The sequence below is a fragment of the Chrysochloris asiatica genome, unplaced genomic scaffold (assembly GCF_000296735.1).
Source record: "Chrysochloris asiatica unplaced genomic scaffold, ChrAsi1.0 scaffold00005, whole genome shotgun sequence".
NCBI classification, from domain to species: domain Eukaryota; kingdom Metazoa; phylum Chordata; class Mammalia; order Afrosoricida; family Chrysochloridae; genus Chrysochloris; species Chrysochloris asiatica.
The window spans coordinates 11,439,970-11,465,878 of record NW_006408523.1 but is presented as its reverse complement, the minus strand read 5'-3'; the positions used below and the strand labels follow the sequence as shown (position 1 = coordinate 11,465,878).

The 25,909-nt window shown below is 37.7% G+C and overlaps 1 protein-coding gene across 1 annotated transcript in view; it reads right to left on the bottom strand.

The window, feature by feature from the left end:
* Positions 1-25,909, bottom strand: part of PSPC1 (paraspeckle component 1) — an 82,037-nt gene that overhangs the window by 31,132 nt on the left and 24,996 nt on the right. Inside the window, exons 3-5 of the mRNA XM_006831972.1 lie at positions 23,041-23,136; positions 18,549-18,745; positions 5,359-5,443 (exon numbers count right to left, since the gene is read on the bottom strand). Coding sequence (XP_006832035.1) covers positions 5,359-5,443; positions 18,549-18,745; positions 23,041-23,136 — 378 coding nt within the window. The remainder of the gene's footprint in view (positions 1-5,358; positions 5,444-18,548; positions 18,746-23,040; positions 23,137-25,909) is intronic.

Below are 25,909 nucleotides of genomic sequence, written 5' to 3'. Positions count from 1 at the left end.
GCAGACACAATAAGATACTAAAATGAAAGCTCTTCAAAAAATTTCAGGAAAAAATTTAAAGATAAAAACAAAAAAACAAACCAACAAAAAAAAACTTTATATCCTCGAATACACTCTAAAATGGTGCTGACTTTTTTAAAGTGATACCATTAAACCTATTTAATCTGTCCTTAAAGAATAGAAAGTCCTGAGAATTTTACATTGTTAACTGAAGAAAAATAGGTGCCCTTTAAAGATTTTTTTAAGGTTAGATAACATAAATAAGTCCAGAAGCCAAATCAGGATTGTAAGATAGATGCCTAATGATTTCCCATGGAAAATCTCACAAACTTGCCTTGTTTCATGAGAGGAATAAACAGGAACAGTACCATGGTATAGAAGGACTTTTCGGTGATTCATTCATGGTCATTGTTCTGTGAAACACTTGAATAACTATCTTAAAATACTCTAAATAAGCATATGTTACTATTCTTTGGACCTGCATAAACTTAGTAAATAAAAATGCCTTGAATATACTAAAAACCTATTGCCATGACTTTTGCTCTTAACAGATCCACTTCATGGTAGTGAGTGCTTTGAGTGTGCTCTATATATTCAGGATCATTCTGGTAAAGAGTCATTATTTCATCGCCATTTACAATTTTTTCCAAAAAATGTTTTAGGATCTTGAACCCACTTATTTTTAAATTCCAATGAAATCTCTACTCTTCTCTACCAGTTGATCTGGAAGCAACAGTTTTGGCACTCATCAAGCAAAAAGTTTGGTCAACTTTAATTTTTCATTCACAACTGTTTAAACTGAAATAGTCAAGATGTCTATTGTGTTGGTTATTGTTTCTATTAATTATCATCAGTCCTCTTCAGCAAAAATACCAACAACATTGTTTCCTCAAAAATTGACGTGCATTGTCTGCCTCTGTATCATCTTCAATGTAGTCTCATCTCTTCTTAAAGATTCACCGATTTGTAAACCGTGCATTTCTTTGGAGAATTGTAGCCATAATATTTTCATAAAAGCATCAATGATTTCACTAATCTTCCCCAAAAACTTCACCAAAAAAATAATGCTTGCTCTTGCTTTAATTCTAACAGAATTCACGGTACTCTGCTAGGGCACTTTTTAAAGAGAGTCAATGAATGATTGAACCCTCATAATACTCCAAACTCGATTCTGTTCAGACATGTCCTAACAAGTAAGTACAAAGTTATTTCTATATAAAATAAATTTGAAATCCATACATAGCTGTTTAAATAATATGCATTTTTAAGAACTTTTTGAAGATCCTTTTTGTACATATGCTAATGATTTGAAAAGCTAGTTAAAAAGCTAGTAACACATCAGGAAAAACATGAGCCTTGAATGCTATCTAAAGGAAAGTTAGTGAAATGTTACTTATAATAAAAACATTTTATAATGGGGTGAGCATTTTCCCCCCTCCTATTTCTAAGTTCTCTGAGAATCACTGATAATGCCAGCTCTCATTATCTATACTTTACTAATTTGTTTGCATAAATATACGCACAAATTAATTTGGAATTGCTAACCTATTCCCCTATGAGAATCACAGATACTAACTGGATTATACTATTTATATACAGTTTTTCTCATTAGCTTAGTAAAGTCAAGATGTTGTTGTTGTTAAGTACCGTTGAATCGGTTCCGACCCATAGCGACCCTGAACAGGGTTTCTGAGGCTGTAAATCTTTACAGGAGCAGAAAGCCTCCTCTTTCTCCCGCGGAGCAGCTGGTAGTTTCGAGCTGCTGACCTTGCAGTTCTCAGCCCGATTTATAACCACTACTCTATCAGAGCTCTTTAAAGTCAAGATACTACTTACCAAACTAACTTAAATTACTCCTTTTCGTCCCATTTAGTCTCTTCTACTCTTAGAACAACAAAAATAAATAAAAGGAAGGAGGAGAGTCTCCTTTTCCAGAACATAAAGCCACACATGAATTCAGGCTTATCTTGTTAAATGTTGACTTGAGATCTAGGCATTTAAAATCAATAGACTTCTCTTTCCATATCTATAAAATTACAATAAAACTAGGCAGAGTAAGGGGAATCTAAAAATTGGCTTACAAAGACTGTAACTAGTGAACCTGTTTCACAGATGCATATAACCGTTTTGCAAGGGAATGGGACAAAATGAGTAATTTAAGTAAGCTTGGTTAAGTAGTATCTTGACACTATATATAGCTAGCCTCTATATAAAACACAAAAGTGTTTCCATTTCTCAAACCCTTCCCCCGAAAAATTCTACACTCTCAACTTAAACTATTTTGGACATATTGTCCAGAAGAAACAATCGCTGGAGAAGGATGTCATGCTGGGTAAGGTGGAGGGTCAGAGAAAAAGAGGAAGACCCCTAACATGATGGATTGGCCAGGTGGCATCATTGATGGACTCAAGTGTGGCGGATCAGACATTGTTTCGTTCTGCTGTGCATGGGGTCGCTATAAGTCAGTTCCGACTCAATGGCACCTGACAACAACAACTTAAACTATGTCAAAACAGAACTTTTGACATATGTGTGAATCCTCAATCTGAATGCTAAGCAAATAACTAAGAAGCTATAGTATCTTAAGAAGACTGCAACATCAGGATTAGTGAAGGCTCATTAACAACCCTGCTAGCTCAAAGTGAAGAGTTCTTTCACAACAGTTGCTGAAGGTCAACTACAACATTCAGTATGGATGATAAGTCAATGTTCAGAAAAAAAATCTCTGCACAACTGGACCAGTACGCATCATCATGACGAAAAGAGAAAAAGACTGAAGATGTCAAGGATTTCATGTTAGCTGAACCCATAATCAATGCTCATGAAAGCAGCAATTAAGAAATCAAACGACATATTTGCATTGGACAAATCTGCTGCACAAAAGTGTTCAAGACCAAAAATTTTATTGATGGTTCAACATGTACCTGACCAAGGCAGGCTACTTTCAATCACCTCATATGCATGTGAAAAATATACAATGAATAAGGAAGACCCGAGAGGAATTGATGCGGCTTGATTTACAGTATTGACAAAGAATACTAAAATTACATGGACTGCCATAAGAACAAACAAATCTTTATGGAAAACAACCATGCCGAATGCTCCCTAGAAGCAAGAATGGCAAAACTTAAATCATGGAGTCCTGGTGTGGTGCTGTAGTTAATTCATTGGAAAACATAGTTCATTTGAACTATAAGGTTGGAAGTTCAAGTTCACCATCGGCTCTCAGGAGTCCCTACATACGGTCACTATGATTCGGAATGGACTCAACTGAACTTAACAACAAGTGTCTTGCACATATTACTAGAAGGAACGGTGTCTGGAAAATGACATCACGCTTGGTCAAGTACAATCACTGAAAAAGAGGAAGTCAACAAGATAGACTGACCCAGTGGCTTCAACAATGGGCTCAAACATCCAACAACTGGGAGGATGCTGCAGGACTGGACAGTGTTATGCAGCAAGTCACTATGTGGCAGAGCTGACTTGACAGCACCTAACAACAAAACTGTTAAATGCTGAAGAGCAGAGATGTCAGCTTGAGGACTAATGTGCACCTGACCCAAGCTGGACAGTGAATAAGGAAGAACACAGAAGAATTGATACTTTTGAGTTATGGTGTTGGAGGAGAATATTAAAAGTGCCATGGGCTGCCAAAAGAATCAATAGATCCGTTTTGGAAGAAGTGAAGCCAGAGTGCTCCTTGGAGGCCAAGATGGCCAAACTTAATCTCTCATACTTCCAACATACTGTCAGCAGGATACAGTTGCTGGAGAAAGGTATCCTGTTTGGTAAGGTGGAGGGTCAGAGAAAAAGAGGAAAACCTCCAACAAGATGAATGGGCCAAGTGGCAACATCGATAGACTCAAGCATGGCAACAGTAGTGAAGATGGCCCAGGATCGGGTAGTGTTTCAGACTGCTGTGATTAAGGTCGCTCTGGGTCGGTACCGACTTGATGGTACCTAACAACAAGAAAAGGGGCTCAAATCCTATTCATTTAAAATATTCTTTGACTTAAGGGACTAAAAAGTATGATCAAAAATCTGGATGATAGGAAATTCACCTAGGACAATCCTTGCTACTCTTTAAGAATAAGGAAAGTGCAATGCTGCTGCTATAGAAAAAAGTCCATGACACAACATAACTGACCATCCATTCACAACGCCACTTTGAATTTTCTGTAAGCTTCTTTCAAAGAGTCCTTGTGAACACCGTGTGCCACTGAAAAACAATTTTGAGTACCTCTTTGCCGTTGTTAAATACTATCTAGTTGATTCCAACTCATAGCGACCCTATATAGGCTTCCCAAGGAGCAGCTGGTGAATTTGAATTTGAACTGCCAATCTTGAGATTCTAGTCACCAGTCCAGTGCTTGCCCTCTCACACCAGGACTCCATTACTTATTTGGAATCCTGAGAAACAGTTGCCATAACATTCTGAGTTAACTGGCCTTGAATTTTAACTATCCCAGTCTATCCCCTCAAGAAGTCACCATTATGATTACATCTTTTTGTTTCTGCATATTCATGTGTGTGTGTGTGTGTGTGTGTGTGTGTGTGCATACACACAAAAACCAATTCATGGTTATTTTCTTCTTTACCCTTTGAACGTTTTGTAAGCAACTTTTATACAATTACTACTTAATATTTTCGAGCACAATGAAATTAAATTTCACAACTAAATACTGTAGGCATAAGAACAGATGTCAGTTTTTGGTATTATATCTTAGATCAACCACTGTCCCAAATTTCATTACTAATAAACTTAAATACTTTCAATTGACCATCAAAGTTGTTTGTTAGTACTGTAAGTTGCACATCTCTTTTAGCATAGATTCTACTTCCAAAAACACTAAGCAAAACAGAAGTATATAAAAACATAACTATATCCACCACTGGAAAAAACATTCAGCAAACTATAGTATCTTACATGTCAAACCCCTAAAGTTCACAGGCATGCAAAGTGTCTAACCCAATTAAACAATAAAATTTAAAAATTGAGCTAGATTGCTGAGTAATTCCTTAAATGTTGTCAAAAATGGGCAACATTTTGAAAACTTTCTATTATTTCTCATCCTGTAATATTAGGCAATGGTGGTGGTGGTGGAGGTATGCAATGGACTCAGTTTTTACCCACAGCAACCCTGTATACTGTTTCTGAGGCTATAAATCTTTATGGGTGCAGAAAGCCTAATCTTTCTCCCACGGAAGAACTGGTAGTTTTGAACTGCTGACCTTGAAGTTAGCAGCCTGACTTGTAAACACTATGCTACCATAGCTCCTAATAATGGTCAATAGCAAGTTTATAATACCCACAACGAAAAATGTGTAGTCATGTGTATGCTACAATATTTTTACCTTAATTGTATTTGTTTGCGTTTTTGCAGTTCCTGGTTTCTGAGTTCTTCCAAGCGTCTCAGTTCTTCTTGACGCCTCATTAGATCTATAAGATATTGATTATCTGTTAATATTTTTCTGCTTCCCTCTCTGTACATATTTCCATATCAACAAGCATAGAGATTTTCTATTGCTGGCAACATCTTTAGTAACTTATTCATATTTATTCAACCAATTTTTTGTTTATTAATAATTTTAAACAATATAAATGATTAGCAACTCCTTGGCTAATATTAATATCCCTTCTGGACCAGTTTCTGCATGTTGTACACGAAGCGAATGTGAAAACCCAACCTATTTTAATAAATTAAACTGAGTACCAGTTATTTTAACATATGACCACCAAGTTCAAAAACAGAATATAAATAATTATTAGTAACTGTACTAGCTCATTTTCATCCATATTTCTAAACAAATTATTATTTCTCAGTAGCAAATACATGGCCAAAAAAAATGTCTTGGAAAGAGATGCCAGTCAAGAGAGAACACCTAAAGGAGGAAACCAGAAGGAATGACAGGACACTTCATTAAGAGTCAAAGAGCATCCCTCGTAACACACACATGGTACAAGGATCCCTGCACTAAGCCAATTATTATATTATAGAAGACATTTAGAAGACAATTGTTGAAAGGGAACAAAGGGCTGAATATTGATGTGAAGATCATTTTAAATTTAAAAAGTATCCTTGCTACTCTACCAACTCTTGCCTTGTCAAAAACAGGAATTCTAGAATTGGATAATGGAAAACATTTGATGCTATAACCTCAATGAACTGGTATATTAACTTCCTAACAAGTATAAATCCTTGTCCATAATATTTTAAAGGGGGAGCATGGTGACTCCTACAAGGTTTGAGGTTCAAGCCACTCCGCAGGAGAAAGATGAAGTTTTCTCCTCCCACCAAGATTAAGAGGCATCGAAAAATTAGTTGTTTTTAATTTTTCCTTTATCTCATCATCTGAAATTTATAAAATGAACATAATTATTTCAATGTAATATTTATTAATAAATCGCTTAAAGAGTTCACACAACACAAAGAATAGTAACCATTTTATATGCATTACAAATGTTTCTGTGAGGCATCATAACACTAAAGGTTAAATATTAATGTCCCCATTTTACAGGTTAAAAACAAGACTAACAGGAAAAATACAAAACCATATAGACAGGCTGAATGATTACTATAAGACCAAATAAGTGGCTCGCCCAGGAGACATCAAGGCAAGTGATTGGGTCCCCCTCAGGGCTAAGACTCTTCTAAGACTAAGGCTTAATGGGAAAACATGCTCTGATAAAGGGAAGTGAGGGGAAAACAGCAATGAAGCAGCAAGCTAAGCCCTACAGTGCACAAATAGACTCCTGCAAACCCAGATAGAGACCTGTTTAGCTAACAGGGTGCCAAGTCCAGAGGCTCTAGGACCCAGAGTCAGCGACATAGCCACAGAGGACTAGAGTGAAGAGTGAAGCACCCAGCTGATAAGAAAAGGCACATCCACAATTGCAGATAATACGCACCTGGTTTCAATGGCTAGCTGACCAGAGCTCAAACAGAAGAAAGAAGAGGGTAAAAAGAATAATCTGATACAATTTGATGAACCTGACATACAAGTTCATCAGTAGTTTAAAAGAGGGAACAAATCTTCACAGTGAAGATCATTCCCACCTCCTCTGCACAGAGGACAGAGATGGGCCACTTGGACATTGGCTACCCAGAATGGGGGGGGGGGAGAAGGGCCCTACAGAGGCGAGAAGTGACTGGCTTAAAGCTTTCAAGAGGGACCCTACATCCAGAGGGCATGGAAAGAGGTAGACTCTCCACCGAGTAGGAGCCGTTGCCATTCTGCCTAGTCAGGGCTAATGAAAGGAGATGCAGATAGGGCTCTTGTGATACAATATTGAATAATTATTATCAGGACTGATAGTAAGGGTTGGAAATGTAAAGGTGGACGTTTTGCAGCAAGGAGGGGAGTGAGGAGCGGAGGTCCCTGGGACCATCAAGGGAGAAGAGTAGAGAGCCGGACCCCTACCCAGAGAAGTGGTCATTTCTGAGATGGAAGCAGAGAAGATGACGTAGAGAGATGGAGCAGCTGGGGACTTCAGACACAAAGAGGGAGAGGGGCTGTGTGTTGACGACGGGGGGGCAGGCTTGTAGTGTATACCCTTTGGTTGGTTGATGATGCATGGAGGGGATTGTAACCATAGCAATGAAACGATATACGATAGGATGAATGTAAAACTAATGTTGTCCCATGTAAACTATCACATAATTCACAATAAAACATTAAAAAAAGATAGCAATAACCACACCAACTTTACAAAAAATACTAACAGGAGACTTCTGGACTAAATACCAAAAACCTGAGATTAATATATATGACAACACCACCCAAAAAACAGATCAGATATTACTGCTGTTGTTAAATGCAATCTTGTATATGGTTTCCAAAAGCAGATGACCAATTTGAACTGCAGACACACCAGGAGTCCATATGTAAAAGTATTTAAAGTACAGCAAACCAGAGCCCTGATGTGGCACAATGTAAGCACTCCACCTCAAGGCCAGTCTGAACCCCAAGGTCAGCAGTTCAAATTCACCAGGTGCTCCTCAGAAACCTTATATAGGATAACTAAAAGTCAGAACAGACTCCATGGCAATGAACAACAACACAAAGCAAAAGGAAGGAGTAGTGCAGACACAGAACTTACAAATGGCAGGGAAGTTTTTTTAAAAAAAAACCAACAAATAGACAAGGAAATTGTTAAAAATAACAAGTACATGTGTGTATGCATGAGTCCTGGTGAGGACCTGTGGGTTAATGGCAATGTAACTGTAAAGTCATTTGAACTGCAATATCAGGGGTTCAAACTCATCTCTCTGGGGTTCTTCCTCTTATTCTTTGACCCTCTACTGAACCAAATATGATATCCTTCTCCAGGGACTGGTCTGTACTGATAATATGCCCAAAGTATAAGAGATGAAGTCTGGACATTCTTGCCTCCAACAAATATCCTGGTTGTAGTCTTCCAAAACAGATTTGTTTGCTCTTTTGGCAATCCTCGATGTATTTTGTTTTTTAATTTGCAATTTTAAATTGTACAATTTATTACATTCACAATACTGTGATATTATTAATTATTCACAGTTATTATACAATCATCATCACTTTTCTATTTCCACAACTTTTTCATCACCCCAAACAGAAACTCCATACTCACTGAGCAATAACTCTCCCATGCCCTCCCCCTTGTTGTTGTTAAGTGCCATTAAATGAGTTCCAATTCATAGTGACCCTGTATAGGGTTTCCAAAGAGTGGTTGGTGGGTTTTAACTACCCATTTTGTGGTTAGTAGTACAGTGCTTATCCTACAGCAAGCACCCTCCTCCTAACCTCTAGAATTATTTCTTAAAATGGAATTTCAGTGTTTTTAATGACAATATTTAAATTTAAAGCACTCTCTTGTTTCGCTTGAGAACTCGTGGTCCCGTTCTCCTGAGTTAAGTACGCATCACGTGCCCAAGGTAGGTTGCTGTTAAGTGTGGTTTAGTCGGTTCCGACCCATACCGACCCTGAACAGGATTTTCTGAGGCTGTAAATCTTTACGGGAACAGAAACCTCATCTTTCTCCCGCGGAGCAGCTGGTAGTTTCAAACTGCTAACCATGCGGTTCGCAGGCCTATTCGTAACCACTAGGCTGGTGGCCCAGTGAGGATGGAGAAAGTAGGGCGAGGGACAGACACGGGGGATAAGAGCTGTTTCCCTAAGATGAACTCTCTGGGTACTGCTGAAGGGGTTTCCTTTCTGGAATTCTCCTTTCTCACTAACCCAGGAAGTCCTCAGAATACTGTCCACATCATTAAGGACCTCGTCAGTCCACATTTGTGGAGAGGCAGGGTGGTGAGGCTGGGAGACAGAGCCTCTACTCTCAAATCCGAGGCATTCCTACAGACACCCATCTCAGGTCACCCACCTGTGGGTGTGTGGCTGAGGGGCCAGGCTGCGGAGGAAATGGGAGAGAATTAATTGAGTTCCAGATGGAGCTGTTAGAGAAAACAGTGGAGTCGGAGACGCTGCCCAAGCTTATTAGACTTAATGAAGTGGTAGGCCTGCCTCCTGGGAGGGATGAGTCAGTGGGGGGCAGTCATGAAAAGCCAGAGGCAGACCTCCCCGAGCATAGCCCCCAGACCTCTCCTGGACCCAAACATGGGAAGTGTCCCTCTCCAAGGACTTCAGAGCTTGTCCACGCACGCACTGCAAGGGTTGGTGGAACACAAGAGGTTCTAGGAGCTTCCTGCTGATATGTGAACTGCATACAGGGATATGGGCAGATTATCCAACAAGCATGACAAACACGGCTTACTTCTGCTTTTTTACTAATCTGGTGTGGTTACGTGCTGTTGAGTCAGTTTTGATGCACAGCGACTTTGTATAAGATTTCCAAGGAGCGGCTGGTGAGCTGGAATCACCAACCTTGTGGTTCAAACCAACTTTGCAGTCCAGCGCATTAACCCACAGCACCAAAATCCTCGGTATTTTTAATATTCTCCTCCAACACCATGACTCAAATGCATCAATTCTTCCACAATCTTCCATAATCATTGTCCAAGTTTCACATGCATATGAGATTACTGAAAATATCATAGCTTAGGTTGGGCACACATTCGTTATTCCTCAAACTGATGTCTTTCCTCTTGAACACTTTAAAGATGTCTTCAGCAGATTTGCCTAGGGAAACATGTCATTGGATTTCTTGATTGTCTCTTCCATGAGTGTTAATGGCTAATCTGAGCAAAATTAAGTCTTTCACAACTTTAATCTATTCTGTACTACTAAGGATGTTGTTTATTAGTCCAGATTGGAGGATTTTTGTCTTCTTTACATGGAGATGCAACCAATATTGAAGGCTGTGGTCTCTGATGTTCATCAGTAAGTATTTTAAGTCCTCTTCACTTTCAGCAAGCAAAGGTGTTATCATCTGATTATCACAGGTTTTCAATGAGTCTTCCTCCAATCCTGATGTCACGGTTTTCTTCATATAATCTAGCCTCTTGGATTATGTGCTCAGAATAGAGATTTAGTATAGTAAAAGAATACAACCCGTCACACACCTTTTTTAACTGTAAAACCATGCAATGTTCCCTTGTTCAGTTAGAACTGCCTCTTAGTCTATATACAGATTCTTGATGAGTACAATTAAGTGTTCCATAATACTAATTGTCCAAAATGTTCTCCAAAGCTTGTCATGATTCACACAATCAAAAGCCATCAAGTAACCAATAAAGTACAAAAAACATGTTTTGTATTCTCTGCTTTCAGCCAAGATCCATCTGACACCAGCACTAACGTCCTTCATTTCATGTCCTCTTCTGAATCCAGCTTGAACCTGTGAAAGTTCTCTGTCAATGTATGGTTACAGCTGTTTTTATTAATTATCTAGCAATATTTTACTTGCATAAAGTAATAATGATATTGTCCCATGATTTCCATATTCCCTTGGGTCACCTCTCTATGAAATGGGTACAAATACAGATCTTTTCCAATCAATAGGCCAGTTAGTTGCCTTACAAATTCCTTGACACAGATAACTGAGTGCCTCCATTTGCTGCATTAATGTGTTGAAAGATTTCAATTTCTATTCCACCAATTCCCAGTGAATTATTCTTTGCCAATACCATCAATCCATCAATGCACCTTAGACTTTTCCCTCAGGATCACTGACTCTTGATCTTATGCTACTTCTTGAAAAAACTGTACATCAACCATTCCTTTTTGGTACAGTGGCACTATGTATTCCTTCCATCTTCTTTTGATGCTTTTTGCATCTTTCAAAATTTTGCCCATGGTTATGGTAGTGTTCTGTGCTGTGGAGTCATTTCCGACTCATAGCGACCCAGAGTATAGGGTTTCCTAGGCTGTAAATCTTTACAGGAGCAGAAAGCCTACTCTTTCTTCCGAGGAACAGCCGGCAGTTTGGAGCTGTGGACCTCGAGGTTAGCAGCCTGAATGGTAACTACTACATTAACGTTTATTGCAGCATAGATTTAATAACTGAAAAGAAACTCAATCAATGAATATAGAATAAGGAAAGTAATGTGAAGTCCTATCTATGCACTAGGTGAAAAGAGAAAAAAAGTATATATAAACTATTTCCTTCTAGTACACAGTGACTGTATTCCCCCTACATCTTTTGATGCTTTCTGCATCATTCATATTTTACCAACAGAATCCTTCAGTACAGTAAATCTAGGCTTGAATTTTTCCATCCGTTTCCTCAGCTTGACAAATGCTGGGCATGCTCTTCTTCTCTTTAAATTTTCTAACTAGAAGTCTTCACACGTTTTGTTACAGTTGGCTTTGTCTTCTCAAGCTACACTTTGAAATTTTCTATTCAGCTCTTTTGCCTCCTCATTTCTTCAGCATCTCTATGATGGAGAGAAAGTTTCAGAGTCTCTTCTGACATCCATTTTATTCTTTTCCTTCCTTCTTGTCTTCTTACTGACCTTCTTCTTTCTTCCTGTACCACATTCTTGATGTTACCCCACAAATCTTCTGGTCTTCAGTCTTCAGTATCTAAAGCATCAAATGTGTTCTTCAGATGACCTCCAAATGCAAGGAAGATATGTTCAAAGTATTATTTTGGTTCTCATGAACTTGTTTTAATTTCTGTCAGCTTCAACCTGAACTTGCGTATGTGCAACTGATGGACTGTTCAACAGTCTGCCCCTAAGCCTTGTCTTGGCTGCTGATATGAAGTTTATCCACAGTATCTTTCCACTGATATAGTCAATTTAATTTCTGTGTATTCCATCTGCTGATGTCCAAGTATAGAGTCGTCTTTTATGTATTTTAAAGAAGGTATTTGCTATGAAGCAGTAATTACACTTGCAATATCCTATATAGTGCTTTCTAGCATCGTTTCAATCACCAAGGCCATATTTTCCAACCTTTGCGTTCAATCACCAGTAATTATCACTAAATCTAGATTGCATATTTGATCAATTTCAGACTGAAGAATTTGGCAGAATTCTTTAATCTTATCATCACTGACTTTAGTGGTTTGTATATACATTTAAGTAATAGTGGTATTAACTGGTCTTCCTTAAAGGGTATGGATATTAACCTATCACAGCCTGTCTTGTACTTCAAAGACAGATCTTAATAATGTTCATTTTTCACATATATATATGTGTTCTTATTGATGATAAATGCGCTGCCATTCCTATTCAATTTGTCATTCTGCACATAGTACATCATGTGATCGCCAGATTCAAAATGGCCAATACTATATGCATTTCAGCTCACTAATGCCTAGGATATTGATGTTTTATGCATTCCATTTCATTTTTGACAAATGCCAATTTTCCTAGATTCATACTTTGTACTTCCCATTTTATTAGTATTAATGGATATTTACAGCAGTTTCTCATCATTTTCATCTAGCTCCATCAGCAAATGAAGGTCTCAAAAGCTTTACTCCAATCATCACAGTCAACTCTACTTTGAGGCGGTTGCTCTTTCATAGTCATATTTTGAGTACGTTCTAACCTGAGATTTTCCGGCATAAAATCTGACAAATATTCTGGTGCTGACAGTGTTCCACTATTATTCATAAGGTTTTCAGTGACTAAATGTTCAGAAGTACTACGTCTCTCCTTCTTCTTAAACTCTCTTCCCCTGAAAGCTCAGCTGAAACCTGACCACCGAGGATGACCCTACTGGTATTTAAAGTACTTATGATATAGCTTCCATTATCACAGTAACATACAAACCACCCCAATACAATTGTCTGATTAGTTCCTTATAAAGCTGGAGTCCTGGTGTGACGCTACAGGTTAATGTGGAGGTTAGCAGAGGAAAGATGAACAGGAAACACAGGGAGAAATGTAATAGTTAAACGCGAACCAAGGTAAAAGCTGTTAACTAACTGTTGATTCATGGAGGAGATTGCAACCGTGTAATTAAGCAAGGTATATGATCTGTTGAATATAAAGTTACTCTGTAAACCTTCACTCAATTCACAAAAAGTTAAAGGAATAAAAAAACAACAACAGACTCGTGGTGCTGCAAGATAATGAGGCACTGGACCACAAGGTAAGTTTGAACCAACTGAAAGATCAGCAGTTCAAACCCACTAGCTGCTACTCTGAAACCATATACAAATTACATGCAAGTTAGAACTGACTCAAAGGCCTTTAACAACAACTGTACACTTTTGAGTTCTGGTGTGGTACTGGATAATCACTGGACTGGTAACCAACCACAAGGTTGGTGGTTCAAACCCACCAGCAGCAACTTGTGCAACATATGGGGTTTGAATAGTTGGTAAGCATTTGAAAGTACTTACCAACAACAAGAGAAAACTTCAGGGTAATTACAATGGAAAATATTACATTTCCTCATCAAAATTAAGAATATAAAATGCAAAAAGACTCAAATATTAGAAAAGTAAAAGCAACTGAACTCTTTATGACTTAGCATACAAAATTAACAGAAACAAAGAAACACCTTAACACCACACACAAATACAAAAAGTGGGACATTCCCACTAGAAAGGACAAGCAGACCAGCCGGGAACAGATATAGCAACAAAAGACATATCTTAAAGAAAAATCAGCAGGAAAAATCCAAAACAAAATGGCAGTAAGATTAGCTACTACAAAAACAGCAAGTTATTCACCTGAGAGCCATCAAGGCAAGCAATCAAGTTCCTTCAGGGCAAACCCACCTTGAAGGCTGAAGCTCAAAGGGAACACATGAGCAAGCAGGCATGTTGGTCTACTGGTGAGTGGAAGAGGGGGAAAGGCAGCAATGAAGAAATAGGCTGAGTTCAGCCACTGAAATGTAGATGAGAGAAGACAAAGGGTTGGTTGGTCCAAAGTATAGTGAGACCAGGAGATTTCTGAGCCCATGGACAAGGACATAGGCCACGGAGGGCTAGAGCTGAGAGTGAGGCATCCAGCTGATATAAAGTGAGGGGAGACGCACAAGAACGCCCAAACTTGTATGTAGATAGTACCCATTTGACATAGTCTCTATGGCTTGATGATCAGAACTTGACTACAGGAAAATAAAGTAACATAACAAAAAAAGAGGAAATAAGTGCAAACTGCTACAATTTGATGAACTTGACCTATACTTACGGATGTGGTAGCTCAAAATACCAACTGAGAGGGAAGGAGTCTTCACATCAAGTAAAAATCCTATCCCCTCTGTATACAGGGTAGACAGGGACAGGAAACTTAAGACACTTGCTACCTAAAATGAGGGATGATAAAGGCACAAAGTGACTGACTGACAAGTTTTCAAGAGGGAGTTTAGTTTAAGTGTGTTGGGGGGAACGTAGAGTCCCCAACTGAATAGTTTTCATCTTGTCTAGACTGCTCTGGTAAAAGGAGATAGGGATTGGAGTCTTGCGATTTAATAGTGAGTAATTGGTGTCATGACTAATTGAGACTGTCACAATTGTAAAGGTTAAAGTTTTAACTTTACAGGGAGTAGTTAATCTTCCAGTCCTGATGATCTTCTCTGTAAAACAGAGGACCCCTAGGACCATCAAAGGAGAAAAGCTCAAACGGAATGCGGGACCCTATCCAGAGATGGAGTGAGATGAGGACATGGAGAGAGAGAGAGAGAGTTGCTAAGGACTCTAGACTCAATGAAAGAGAAAGATTGAGTGCCAGCAGACAGGAGACAGGCTTCCAGAATGGGCCCTTTCGTTGTATAAATGATTATATATTCCTGAGTGTTTCTTTCTACATCCCCTCCTTGTCAAAAAAAAAAACAAAAAACAGACACAATAGAAGCAAATACTGTTGAATGATGATGCACAGAGGAGACTGTAATCACTGCAATGAAACAATGGAGTAAAAACCAATGTTCTCAAAAATTAAAGGTAAAGAGGTTACCTTCAGTAAGTTAAAACACCATTTTTTTAGACTTCCAAATGGATAATCTTGATAAATTTTCTCAACAGGCACAGGACCATCATGGGGGCTTATAAGAAAGAAGTTTTCAGACAACTGAGAAAGATGCTAGTCAATGTTGTGTCACAGAACTTTTTTTTCATTATGACAATGTACCTGCTCATGCACAGAGGGCACGAAGGGCTGTCCCAAGATAATTTAATTGAGAAATCAAATTCTACCCACCCTACATCTTGCCACTTTGGACTTCTTTTAGTTCGCAAAACTCAGGAATCATTTAAAAAGAAAACTACTTGAGGCACTTGAGGATGCCAAACTCATTGTGAAAGGGTGTAAATCAGAATGCAGAATATTTCGAGGTATGGCTGGTGGTAGTGGTGTTCCATGGATTACCAATGCTGTAAATCTTTATGGGAGCAGGAAGCCTCATCTTTCTCCCACGAAGCTGCTGGTAGTTTTTAACTACTTAAGCCCAACTCATAATCACTATGCTAGAAGATCTCCTCTGAGGTAGGGTTAAAAGAGATAAAAACATGACTTTCAGAAGTATATACGCCCAAAAGTAATATATGTTAAGAAACAACAGCACACAGAAAGAAAAATTCTTAACACTCTAGCCATGATTGTACATTAAATTCCATAATTGCACATTAAAAACACACACACACAGCAAAACAGATGATCTTCTCTGTAAGCCTGTGTTAAATATACAATAAAAAGTTTTTTTGGAAAGTAATAATACAAATATATCAAATGGGATTAACACCAAAGATTGCAAAGGTGGTTCAACATAGGTTCAACTTTCTAAAGTCAATAAATGCAATTCACTATATAATCAAAACAATGGAAACAAACCACAATTGATGCAGAAAAGACATTTGATAAAATTCAACACCATTTTCTAGTAAAAATTCAGCAAAACAGAAATGTAAGAGTAATTTAACATACTTAAAGGCAGGCATATACACAAAAGGAAGGAAGGAAAGGGGAGGCGAGGGGAGCATGAAAGAGAAAGAGAGAGAGGAAGAAAAAGAGTAGCTCACATTATTCTCAAGGTAGAGACTGAAAAGCATTTCCCTTGAGAACAAGAAGCTGACAAGGCTGCCCATTATTGCTCCTACTCAATATTTTCCTGGAAGTCTATTGTTGTTGTTATTAAGTGAGTCTGTTCCGGGTCATAGCAGCTTGAGAGTTTAACCATTGACCTTGGGGTTAGCAATCCAGTGTTCATCCTGTAGCACCAAACACAGGACCTCAAGCAAGAAAGGGAAATAAATAGCATTCAAATTGGTAAAGAAGTAAAACTATCCCTATATTCATATGATATGATGATCCTATACATAGAAAATCCCAGAGATTCTAAAAGAAAGTTACTGGAAATGAATAGAAATATTCAGCAAAATGACAAATTCCTCTACAATAACAAGGGGAATCCTGAAATGGTGACAAGTATAGCATATTCAATTCTACAACAGTAACTACAACCAAAAATGTTAACAGTAGTTATGTCTGTAGATATGTATGCAATATGGTAAGGAAGGGTGTATGAAGAGTACTAGCACGTGTATCACATATAGGTTTAGTTGGGGCATTTGTATATACTTTTGTATGTGCAGAATATATTAAGGGAGCTTCAAAAAAAAAAAAAAAAGTTCACAGAAAACTTCTATTTATCTTTTCATCCCACTTTTCCACAAACTTTCTGAAACCCTTCATATATTCATATAGGAGATACAGTTACAGAAACTTAAGACATATCCAAACACCTCTGGGTTATTACACTTGAAGGCTAAGAACCACCTAGGTCAATTGTCATAACATAGTTTCTACAGATAATGTTTCACATCCCAATATGGTAAGTAGTATTTATTACGAGCAATCCTCTATTGGTCTCTTACTCTCTGGAACAAAGGAGAGTGAAGAAACCATAGATTCAGTAAAGAACTTGAAAACACTATTGACCTATAATTACCACAGCATCTTTCAACCAAAGACCAAAAGAAGTAGACAGTGCCTGTTACCACTAACGACCACAACTGAGCAGGATATAGAAGAAAATACAAAATCATAATAAAAAAACCAAACTTATAGGAATGGTAGACAATATGAACTCCCAAAACTAACATCCTAAGACAATCAAACTGACGCCATTCCTAGAGGTCAACTTTTAACCAAAGAGTAGATGTCATTATTAACTGAAATCCATAAGGAATATGCTCCTTAGCACAATCAACTAAGTAAGCTCAAACTGGCAACATTTGCCCAAAAGCAAAGATGACAAGTAAAGGAGGATCCGTGAAACTGGAGGAATGGAAATGAAGAAAGAGTGGAAATGGTGAGAGTTCTAAAACACTGCAGGGACAGCCACCCATGTCATGGAATATTTTACTTAATGAACTGTTGAACAGGAAACTACATAATCTGCTGCAAATCAGGAAACTAGTTTGCTGTGTAAACTTTCAGCTAAAGCACAATGCTAAAAAAATAATAATAAATACAAAATTATTATAGTGACAATATTAGTGACAGGAAAACTAAAATTACAGATTAAATCATCATTATGACTCAGTATTTAAATAATTGTCAATTAATAATTTGCTTTTCTTGAATCCCCAATCTACCTACACACATAAATCTTTTCTATCTCTACCAAAGAATCCATCTGGAATTTTGTGGAATGTAATTAAACTTTTAAATAGTTAGCATTGTCCTAACTCTTCTTTCCTCCAAACAAAACTTCGGTGTCTGACTTTATGCGATTAAGTACCTACCGAAAATAAAGCACTGTGCTTCTCCATTTTGTCACCAAAATCATGTAGTTAGCACTCCAATGCTTATTCTATAGTGCTACACCAGGACTCCACTGATAAAATTTAACATCCTTCAATCCACATGCATTGGAATCCACTCAATGGTAACAGATTTTTGTCTTTTTATTAGGGGGAGAAAGGGTATTAAATTTGCCTCCAATTAACTCGTGTAGGTAAATGGATTTTTAATAATAAGCACATTTAGGGATTTTTAAAAATTATTCAAGAGAAAAAAGACTATTTCTAATATGTTGAAACCCAGGTTTGTCTCTCAGTTCCTAAATGGCAAGTAAAATATTAGTACATATCAACGGAACAAAAATACGAACTAAGCTAGAGAAAACGAGAGCGAGAGAGTAAGACAGAGAGAGAGAGAGAGAGAGAGAGAGAGAGACATTTAAACAAAAACCATTTTTACCTTGCCTCATTAGCATTAATTGGTGTTCATGCCTAGCTGCTTCCATTTCTGCCTCTAGTTTCTCTTTGGCTTCTCTGATGTTTCTATCAACCTGCTCACGCTGCTGCTTTTCCATTTCGTCAAGAGCCTTCCATCGAGATGCGTACTCAAATTCAAATGTTCCAGGCTGAGCAAAGCGTGGAGGCTGCTCTCTTTCCCTAAATTTACATTTAAAAACATACAGAAATGTATGTTTAAAACAAAAACAACAACAACAAACAGTAAAATCAACTATCATATGTTGAGCACTTTAATCAAGGTGCTGAAACAGGCAGGTTTTTTACATGAATTACAGAAAAACCATGAGGTAAATATTACACAGATGAGTTGAAGAACTACCCAAGGATGCCAAATTAGTAAGAATAAAACCAGGATTCCTATCTAACTAAGCAATCTTATGCTATAATGTGTACTCCTCTAATTATCATTTCTAATAAAGCCAGTCTGATTTCCACTGAAATAATTTACACAGTTTAGTCTCCAAAGTATGTTTCGAAATAGATTTTCTTTCCCTAAAAGTTACTTGTTGCTGTTAAGCGCCTTGGAGTTGGTTCACAGCAACCCTGTATATAGCATATCAAAGGAGTGGTTGGTGGGTTTGAACCACCAACTTTGTGGTTAATGGTCCAGTACTTAACCTACAGTGTCAAATAATAAAAGAAGCCAGATATTATATTTAATGTCATGTGCCGTATTAATTGACTAGACCATAGAATAATGGCCTAAAAATATACCTCAAATAAAAACAAAGCCTTCAATAATTATTGCCTAATGTAGCTACTACTAAGAAAACAACACAAAACTACCCTACGTAGCTCCCCATCACTACAAACACACTTTACTATTTTAACTTTTATTTTGAGGTCCAGAGAATGGCCATGTGTGGGGTAAATTTGGGACATAAAAAGGAAGCTATCACAGAGAGGAGAAGGAAACAGCAACAACTTCAGAAATCTATAATTGATTTTAGCAAGAAAATCAAAATTAGCCACTATTAATGCTTGGCAAAATGTAAGGGCCAGTGAAAAAAGCAAGATTCTCAGCAAGACTGACTGACACAATGGCTGCAACATTAAGGCTCAAACACAATTATGAGGATGGTATTGGATAGGCAATGTTTCCTTCTGTTGACTCTAAAGTTAATGACTTGGAATTGGATTTCCTCTTTTTACAGAGTAGAGAGATGTACCATCCACTAATTTCTCAACATGAACTATCAGGCAGCAGGTCCTATGTCAGACATCCACAATAATCATAAATACAAAAAGTTCATTGTCTTCCAAAGGAAACACCAATGGGCCAATAGTGATTTTTTAATTAAAACTGAACTTAAAGTTTGGTTCTCAGAGCTTAATTCTTTACTAGTAATATTGGAAGACAACTAGATCTTAATGTGTCCTGGTGTGTTGCTATGGATTAATGTGTCTGATTGCCAAGTCTTTGAACTGCAAGGTCGGTGATTCAAGCTCACCAGGTGCTCCTTGGAAACCCTGTACAGGGTCTCTATGGGTCGGAATCAACTCAATGGTACTTAACAACAACACCTAGGTTTTAAAAGGTTTCTGAGATAATTAAATCATTACATAACCAAGTATCTTTAAAGTCCACTTCTTGTAGCATCCGTGCAATTCTAGCTAACTTCCGAATCCAAAAATGAGGTATTTCAAATTTGTCATACTAAGATATGCAAAAAAAAAAAAAAAGTCAAGGAGATAGAAAATTAAGTCTTTGAAAAACGACACTGTAATAGAAATTAAAGAGTACTGCTGTGGCACTGTTGGTTAATACGCCCAAATGCCAAGTCGTTTGAACTGCAAGGTCAGTGGCTCAAGCTCACCAGCTGCTCCTTGGAAACCCTGTACAGGGTCACTATGAGTCGGAATCAACTCAACTCAATAGAAATTAAAATGTCTCTATGACTTACAATTGATTCTTTCTGATCCTTTTTATCTACAATGCTGTCTTCACCTGTTTTTAGTAATTCTCCCTTGGCTGTTCCCCTACTAAGCACTGTCCCTTCGTCATGCAGGTTCCTCCAGATCTTTCAACCCTCTAGATTTAGCATGAGTCCTGATAGTGTCTCTGAATTTCAGATTCAAATCCAACTATCTATTTCACTTGTACATTTGGAACACAAATAGTCACCTCAAGCTTAACATGCCTAAAACTGAGTTCCTGATCTTCTTCCCAAAGATCTGCTCCTCCTAAGGAATTTCCCACCTTTATCTGTGTCATTTCCATACATCCAGGTGCTTAGCCTAAAGATTATATGTTTTTGTTGTTGTTATGTGCCGTGAAGTCGGTTCCGACTCATAGCGACCCTGTACAGGATTTCCGAGGCTGTAAATCTTTACGGGAGCAGAATGCCTCATCTTTCTCCAGCGGAACAGCTGTGAGTTTCGAGCTGCTGACCTTAAGGTTCGCAGCCCAATTCATAACCACTACGCTACCAGAGCTTCTTATATACTTTAAAATTATATAGTCATTCCATTAATCTGTCTCATAGCCCTTTATTATCAGCAAAGTCAACAGACTGATCTAAAATTTGACCATTTCTCCCAGCCTCAACTGTGACTATTCCTATCAGTTGCTGTTGTTGCTACTAAATGCCACTGAGTAGAATCTGACTCCTAGTGACCCGATACAGGAATTCCAAAAAAGGGCTGGTAAATTTGAACCACTAACATTATGGTTCAAACCAATATTGTGGTCCAGTGCTTTCTACCACAGCGCCACACCAGTAGGCTCCAAATTTCTCTCCCCAATTCCACTTTTTCCTCCTTTACAGCATACTCTATAATACCTTAATAAGACAGTTGTTGTTGTTGTTGTTAAGTGCCGTCGAGTCGGTTCCGACCCATAGCGACCCTGTACAGGGCTTCCGAGGGTGTAAATCTTTACGGGAGTAGAAAGCCTCATCTTTCTCCGGCGGAGCGGCTGGTAGTTTCGAACCGCTGACCTTAAGGTTCGCAGCCCGATTCGTAACCACTACGCTACCAGAGTAGCCAGGATTAAAAGTTTACGCTATGATTTATCACAACAAAATTTAAAAGCAACTAGAATGATAGTTAAAAAGGATTAAACCTGTGCTTCTTCCTTTCTCACACACACACATAAAAAACACAAACATAAACCTCAATGAACTATACAAAAAGCTCAACAATCGGCAATCCCCTCAAAGCATTCTACCTTGAACCTTGTCCCTCATTCTGTCACAGCTAACTAAACTGTCCTTTTCACTGTTCCTAAAATATGTCTCAGGGCCTTTATAGTTACTTCTTGCTGACACTGTTTTCTACCTTATTCTCGCTTCTAGTATCTAGGAGACATTCCTAATCACCAAGCCACTCCCCTGCTCCCAGAACTCCCTTTCCCATCTCATTTTTCTTCATTATCTGTTGCACTTATTTTATTGTTGGCCTCCCCAGCACACTCACATCACCATTAATTTTTTGTTTTTTTGTACAATGACATACTGATAGGACTGGGCACATACTCATTTGTGGTGTAAATCAACTACGTAGAAAAACACTCCACTGCACTAAAATAACCTGCAAAAAAAATACCATTTTGAACATAAACTATCAAATCTTAAAATAATAAAACCAATTTTTTATGGAGTTGAACAAAAATAATTGCTTTCATATGTATATCATCAATGAATGTAAATTGGTATAATCTGACTGGAGAAAATATTAATATTCATACCATATGATCTAAGGTCTTATACCCTGTTTTTAATAGTATTTGTCACTAATTAATTTATGTTTCAAACTCTTTTGGTTCATTTGTAAATGCATCTTCATCACCAGAGATATAAGCACCATGGAGGGAGGCACAGAAGTTCTCAAAACTGCAATCAATACCTCGAAAGATACCTGATCCAAAGGCATTCCAACCTGAACACAGCACTGAAAATATATGCTATTCTTATTTAAAATAAATTATTCACACAAATAATTTATATAAATATTCATATCATCATGCTATGTAAAAACAACGATTAGTGAAAGAATATGCAATGCTGCAAAAATAGATTTCCTTTTATCTCTTAAGAATATTTATTCTGTGCCAAATTACTAGGGTTAACTAGAAACCCTCACCCAAAAACATCACTTTTTGCATCAGAAATGCCTTATATGCATAACAAAATACTTCCATTATATGCAGATTCCATCATTTCTATGGGCATAAACTTTATTGACAATCTCCTCCTAATTACCTAATCCTACAAATTACTAAGACTTTTAAAAGGAAATTAGCGCTTTATTTAGCATTTTATCCATATAAAAAAACAAAAATTAGCATTCTATGTAAAGGAGGTCACTCTAGTAACCAGAATATATTAACATTACCAAACTTAATATCCTATAATCCAACAATACTTGGTTAACAAATGGGTTGCTACTCTTGATAGTATGCATTTGAAACACCTTGATGAATAAAATCTTACTTATGATATTGCTGAGTTTTCTGCATGAGCTTTTCTGGTAAGCCATCTTCATCATCAAACTGCTCCATCGGCTCAACAATGACGGGGCGAGGGGTGCTACACAGGTAGAAAAGGAGGAAGCACATTTAACGCAGTATCTAAAATTACCTTCCTCCAAGAAAATTTTACATGCAAAATATACACAGAACAATTTATCAAAAGTATACTCATAAAGGCAGTCAATAAATAATTATTGAGCCAGACAGTAGATAAAAGGATGAATAACAAAATGCCTGATTTGGGAACAGCGTGGATGCAAGTGCATGGAACCAGCATAACCAAATGTCATTTGTGTTTACAAAGTAAAATTTAAAAAGAGTATATATTAAGAAGCTGAACAAACCCCAAACAGTATAAATCCCGAAGGAAAATCATCAGGACATATCATATAATGAAACTTTCCAAAGTCAGAAAAGGAAACAACCCAGAGGGCAGTTCCAGAAAAACGAAGTTATCCAAAAAGGAGAACCAAGAAGACTAAGCTCGGATTTCTCAACAGAAACCATGTAGGCAAGAAGGCAATGGGATGACACACATAAAACTGAAGGAAAAAACTTCCAACCTCCAATCAAATACCCAGCAAAGCTGTGCCTCAAATAAAAGGGCAAAATTAGAGCAATTACTGATAAATAAAGATTAAAGAAATTTGTAATGACCAGACCAACTTTACAAACAATGCTAAAAAGTGTTCTTTGCACTGAGAACCAACAACAGCAGACAACAACCTGAGATTATCATTCATAACAGCTCAATCCAGATATGTTATTGTTGTTGTTAAGTACCAGCTCATAGCAATGCTGTATAAGGTTTCCAAGGAGCATCTGGTGAGTTTGAGCAGCTGTCCTTGTGGTTCAAACCGACCTTGCAGACCAGTGCTTAACCCCATAGAGCCATACCACGGTATGTATACCTCCAGATATAAAGTATTTAAAACAAACCTACAAGACTGAAAATTGGGAACCAGAGATATCAACGAATAGTGAAATCAACTAAAAAGCAGAAAAAGGGAATAATATAGATACAGAAGTGTCCAATGGCAAGGAATTCGGGTACATTTCAAGATAAAACAGACTGCTTTAAAGTGGTTGTGGTGGTTATGTGCCATGGAGTCGGAATCGACCCACAGCGACCCTGTGGTACAGGGTTTCCAAGGCTGTAAATCTTTACGGGAGCAGAACGCCTCATCTTTCTCCCGAGGAACAGCTGGTAGTTTCGAACTGCTGACCTGAAGGTTCACAGCCCAATTTGTAACCACTACGCTACCAGAGCTCCTTTAAAACAGGGAACAAATATTAATAAATTACAGGGTAACTGCAAAGAAAAACAATACACCTACACATTAAAAATATTTTTAATCATACTTATTTTATAAACATTAACACAACAGAAATGAAATGAAAACAAAACACACAAACAAAATGAACTCAGAATAAAAAAGTACGTAGAAAAAAGAAGCCAGCAGCACCAAGTCATGTATATTAATAATTACATAGAGACAAAGAGAGTAGAATGGATAAGAAAACAAAATCTTTCAATATGCTATCAGAGACATATCAAAAAGATGTAGATAGCCTAAATGTCCATCAACAGACCGATCTTTAATCAAGCTATGAGTACAAAAATACAATGTAATATACTACAAAATGTTTAAGAATAATGATTAATCTGTGAAACACCTCAACCTGGTTAAACCTGGAGGACATTATGCTGAATGAAATTAGTCAATAACAAAAGGTCAAACATGGTACCACACTAATGTAAAAGTTAAAACAAGGTTTTCTTGATAAAACTATCCATAATATGGGGGAATTATTCAAGGGCTGAAGGGTAAACACATGTTAATGAGTGTGACAACAGGCAGGCAATATACAATTAAAGGGAGGCTAGAAGAATAAAGATGAAGCTAACAGAAGACACAGGGATAAACACAATAGTTAAAGTGAGAGAGGGAGATGCAGGAAAGGGATTTCAACCAGGTAATGAAGCAAACTATGAATTAACGAATGCAAAACTGATGATATTCTCTGCAAACCTTCATTCAATTCGAAAAAACAGTATCTAAAAACAATAAAAAAGGAATCCTGGTGTGGAGTAGAAGGTTAAGCACTGAACTGAAAGGTTGGTTTGAATCACAAACTCACTATCTCTTCGGAAACCCTATAAAGAGTTGTTGAGTCCCGGAAGCGACTGGACAGCACTTGACGACAATTCATTTTCTATTTATATAGCTTTCATCACTCCTATGGGAATCATGGTATAGCACTACAGAGATAATGCACTGGACCACGAGATCTGTTTGAACCACAAGGTTGGTGGTTGAAACTCATTCACCACTCCCCGCTATCCCTATACAGGGTCGCTCTGAGTAGGAATCCACTCAGTGGCACTTAGCAACATCATTCCCATGTCACACAAACCATCTCCTCCCTGTGTCTACAGCTGCCTTGTTCCTAAGTGTTTCTTAAAATTTCTAATTTCTTAAAACTGAAACTAGACCTAAAAGATGTCAGTTAAGCAAAAGGATGATAGGAGAGGAGCTGAAGACAACAGCATATTGAAGACATAAATCAGAAGTAGAGGAGAGACGTTTTTCTTCATAGAATGCAGCTTCTTGGATTATTTGTTCAGCATACAAACTGAATAGTATGGTGAAAGAAAACAACCCTGTTGCATACCTTTCTTAATTTTAAAACAATAAGTGTTCCCATGCTCTGTTCCAACAACTGCTTCTTGGCCCAGAAACAGATTCCTCATGAGTACAATTAAGTGTTCTGGAATACTCATACTTTGTAATGTTGTCCATAGCTTGTCATGATCCACACAATCGAAA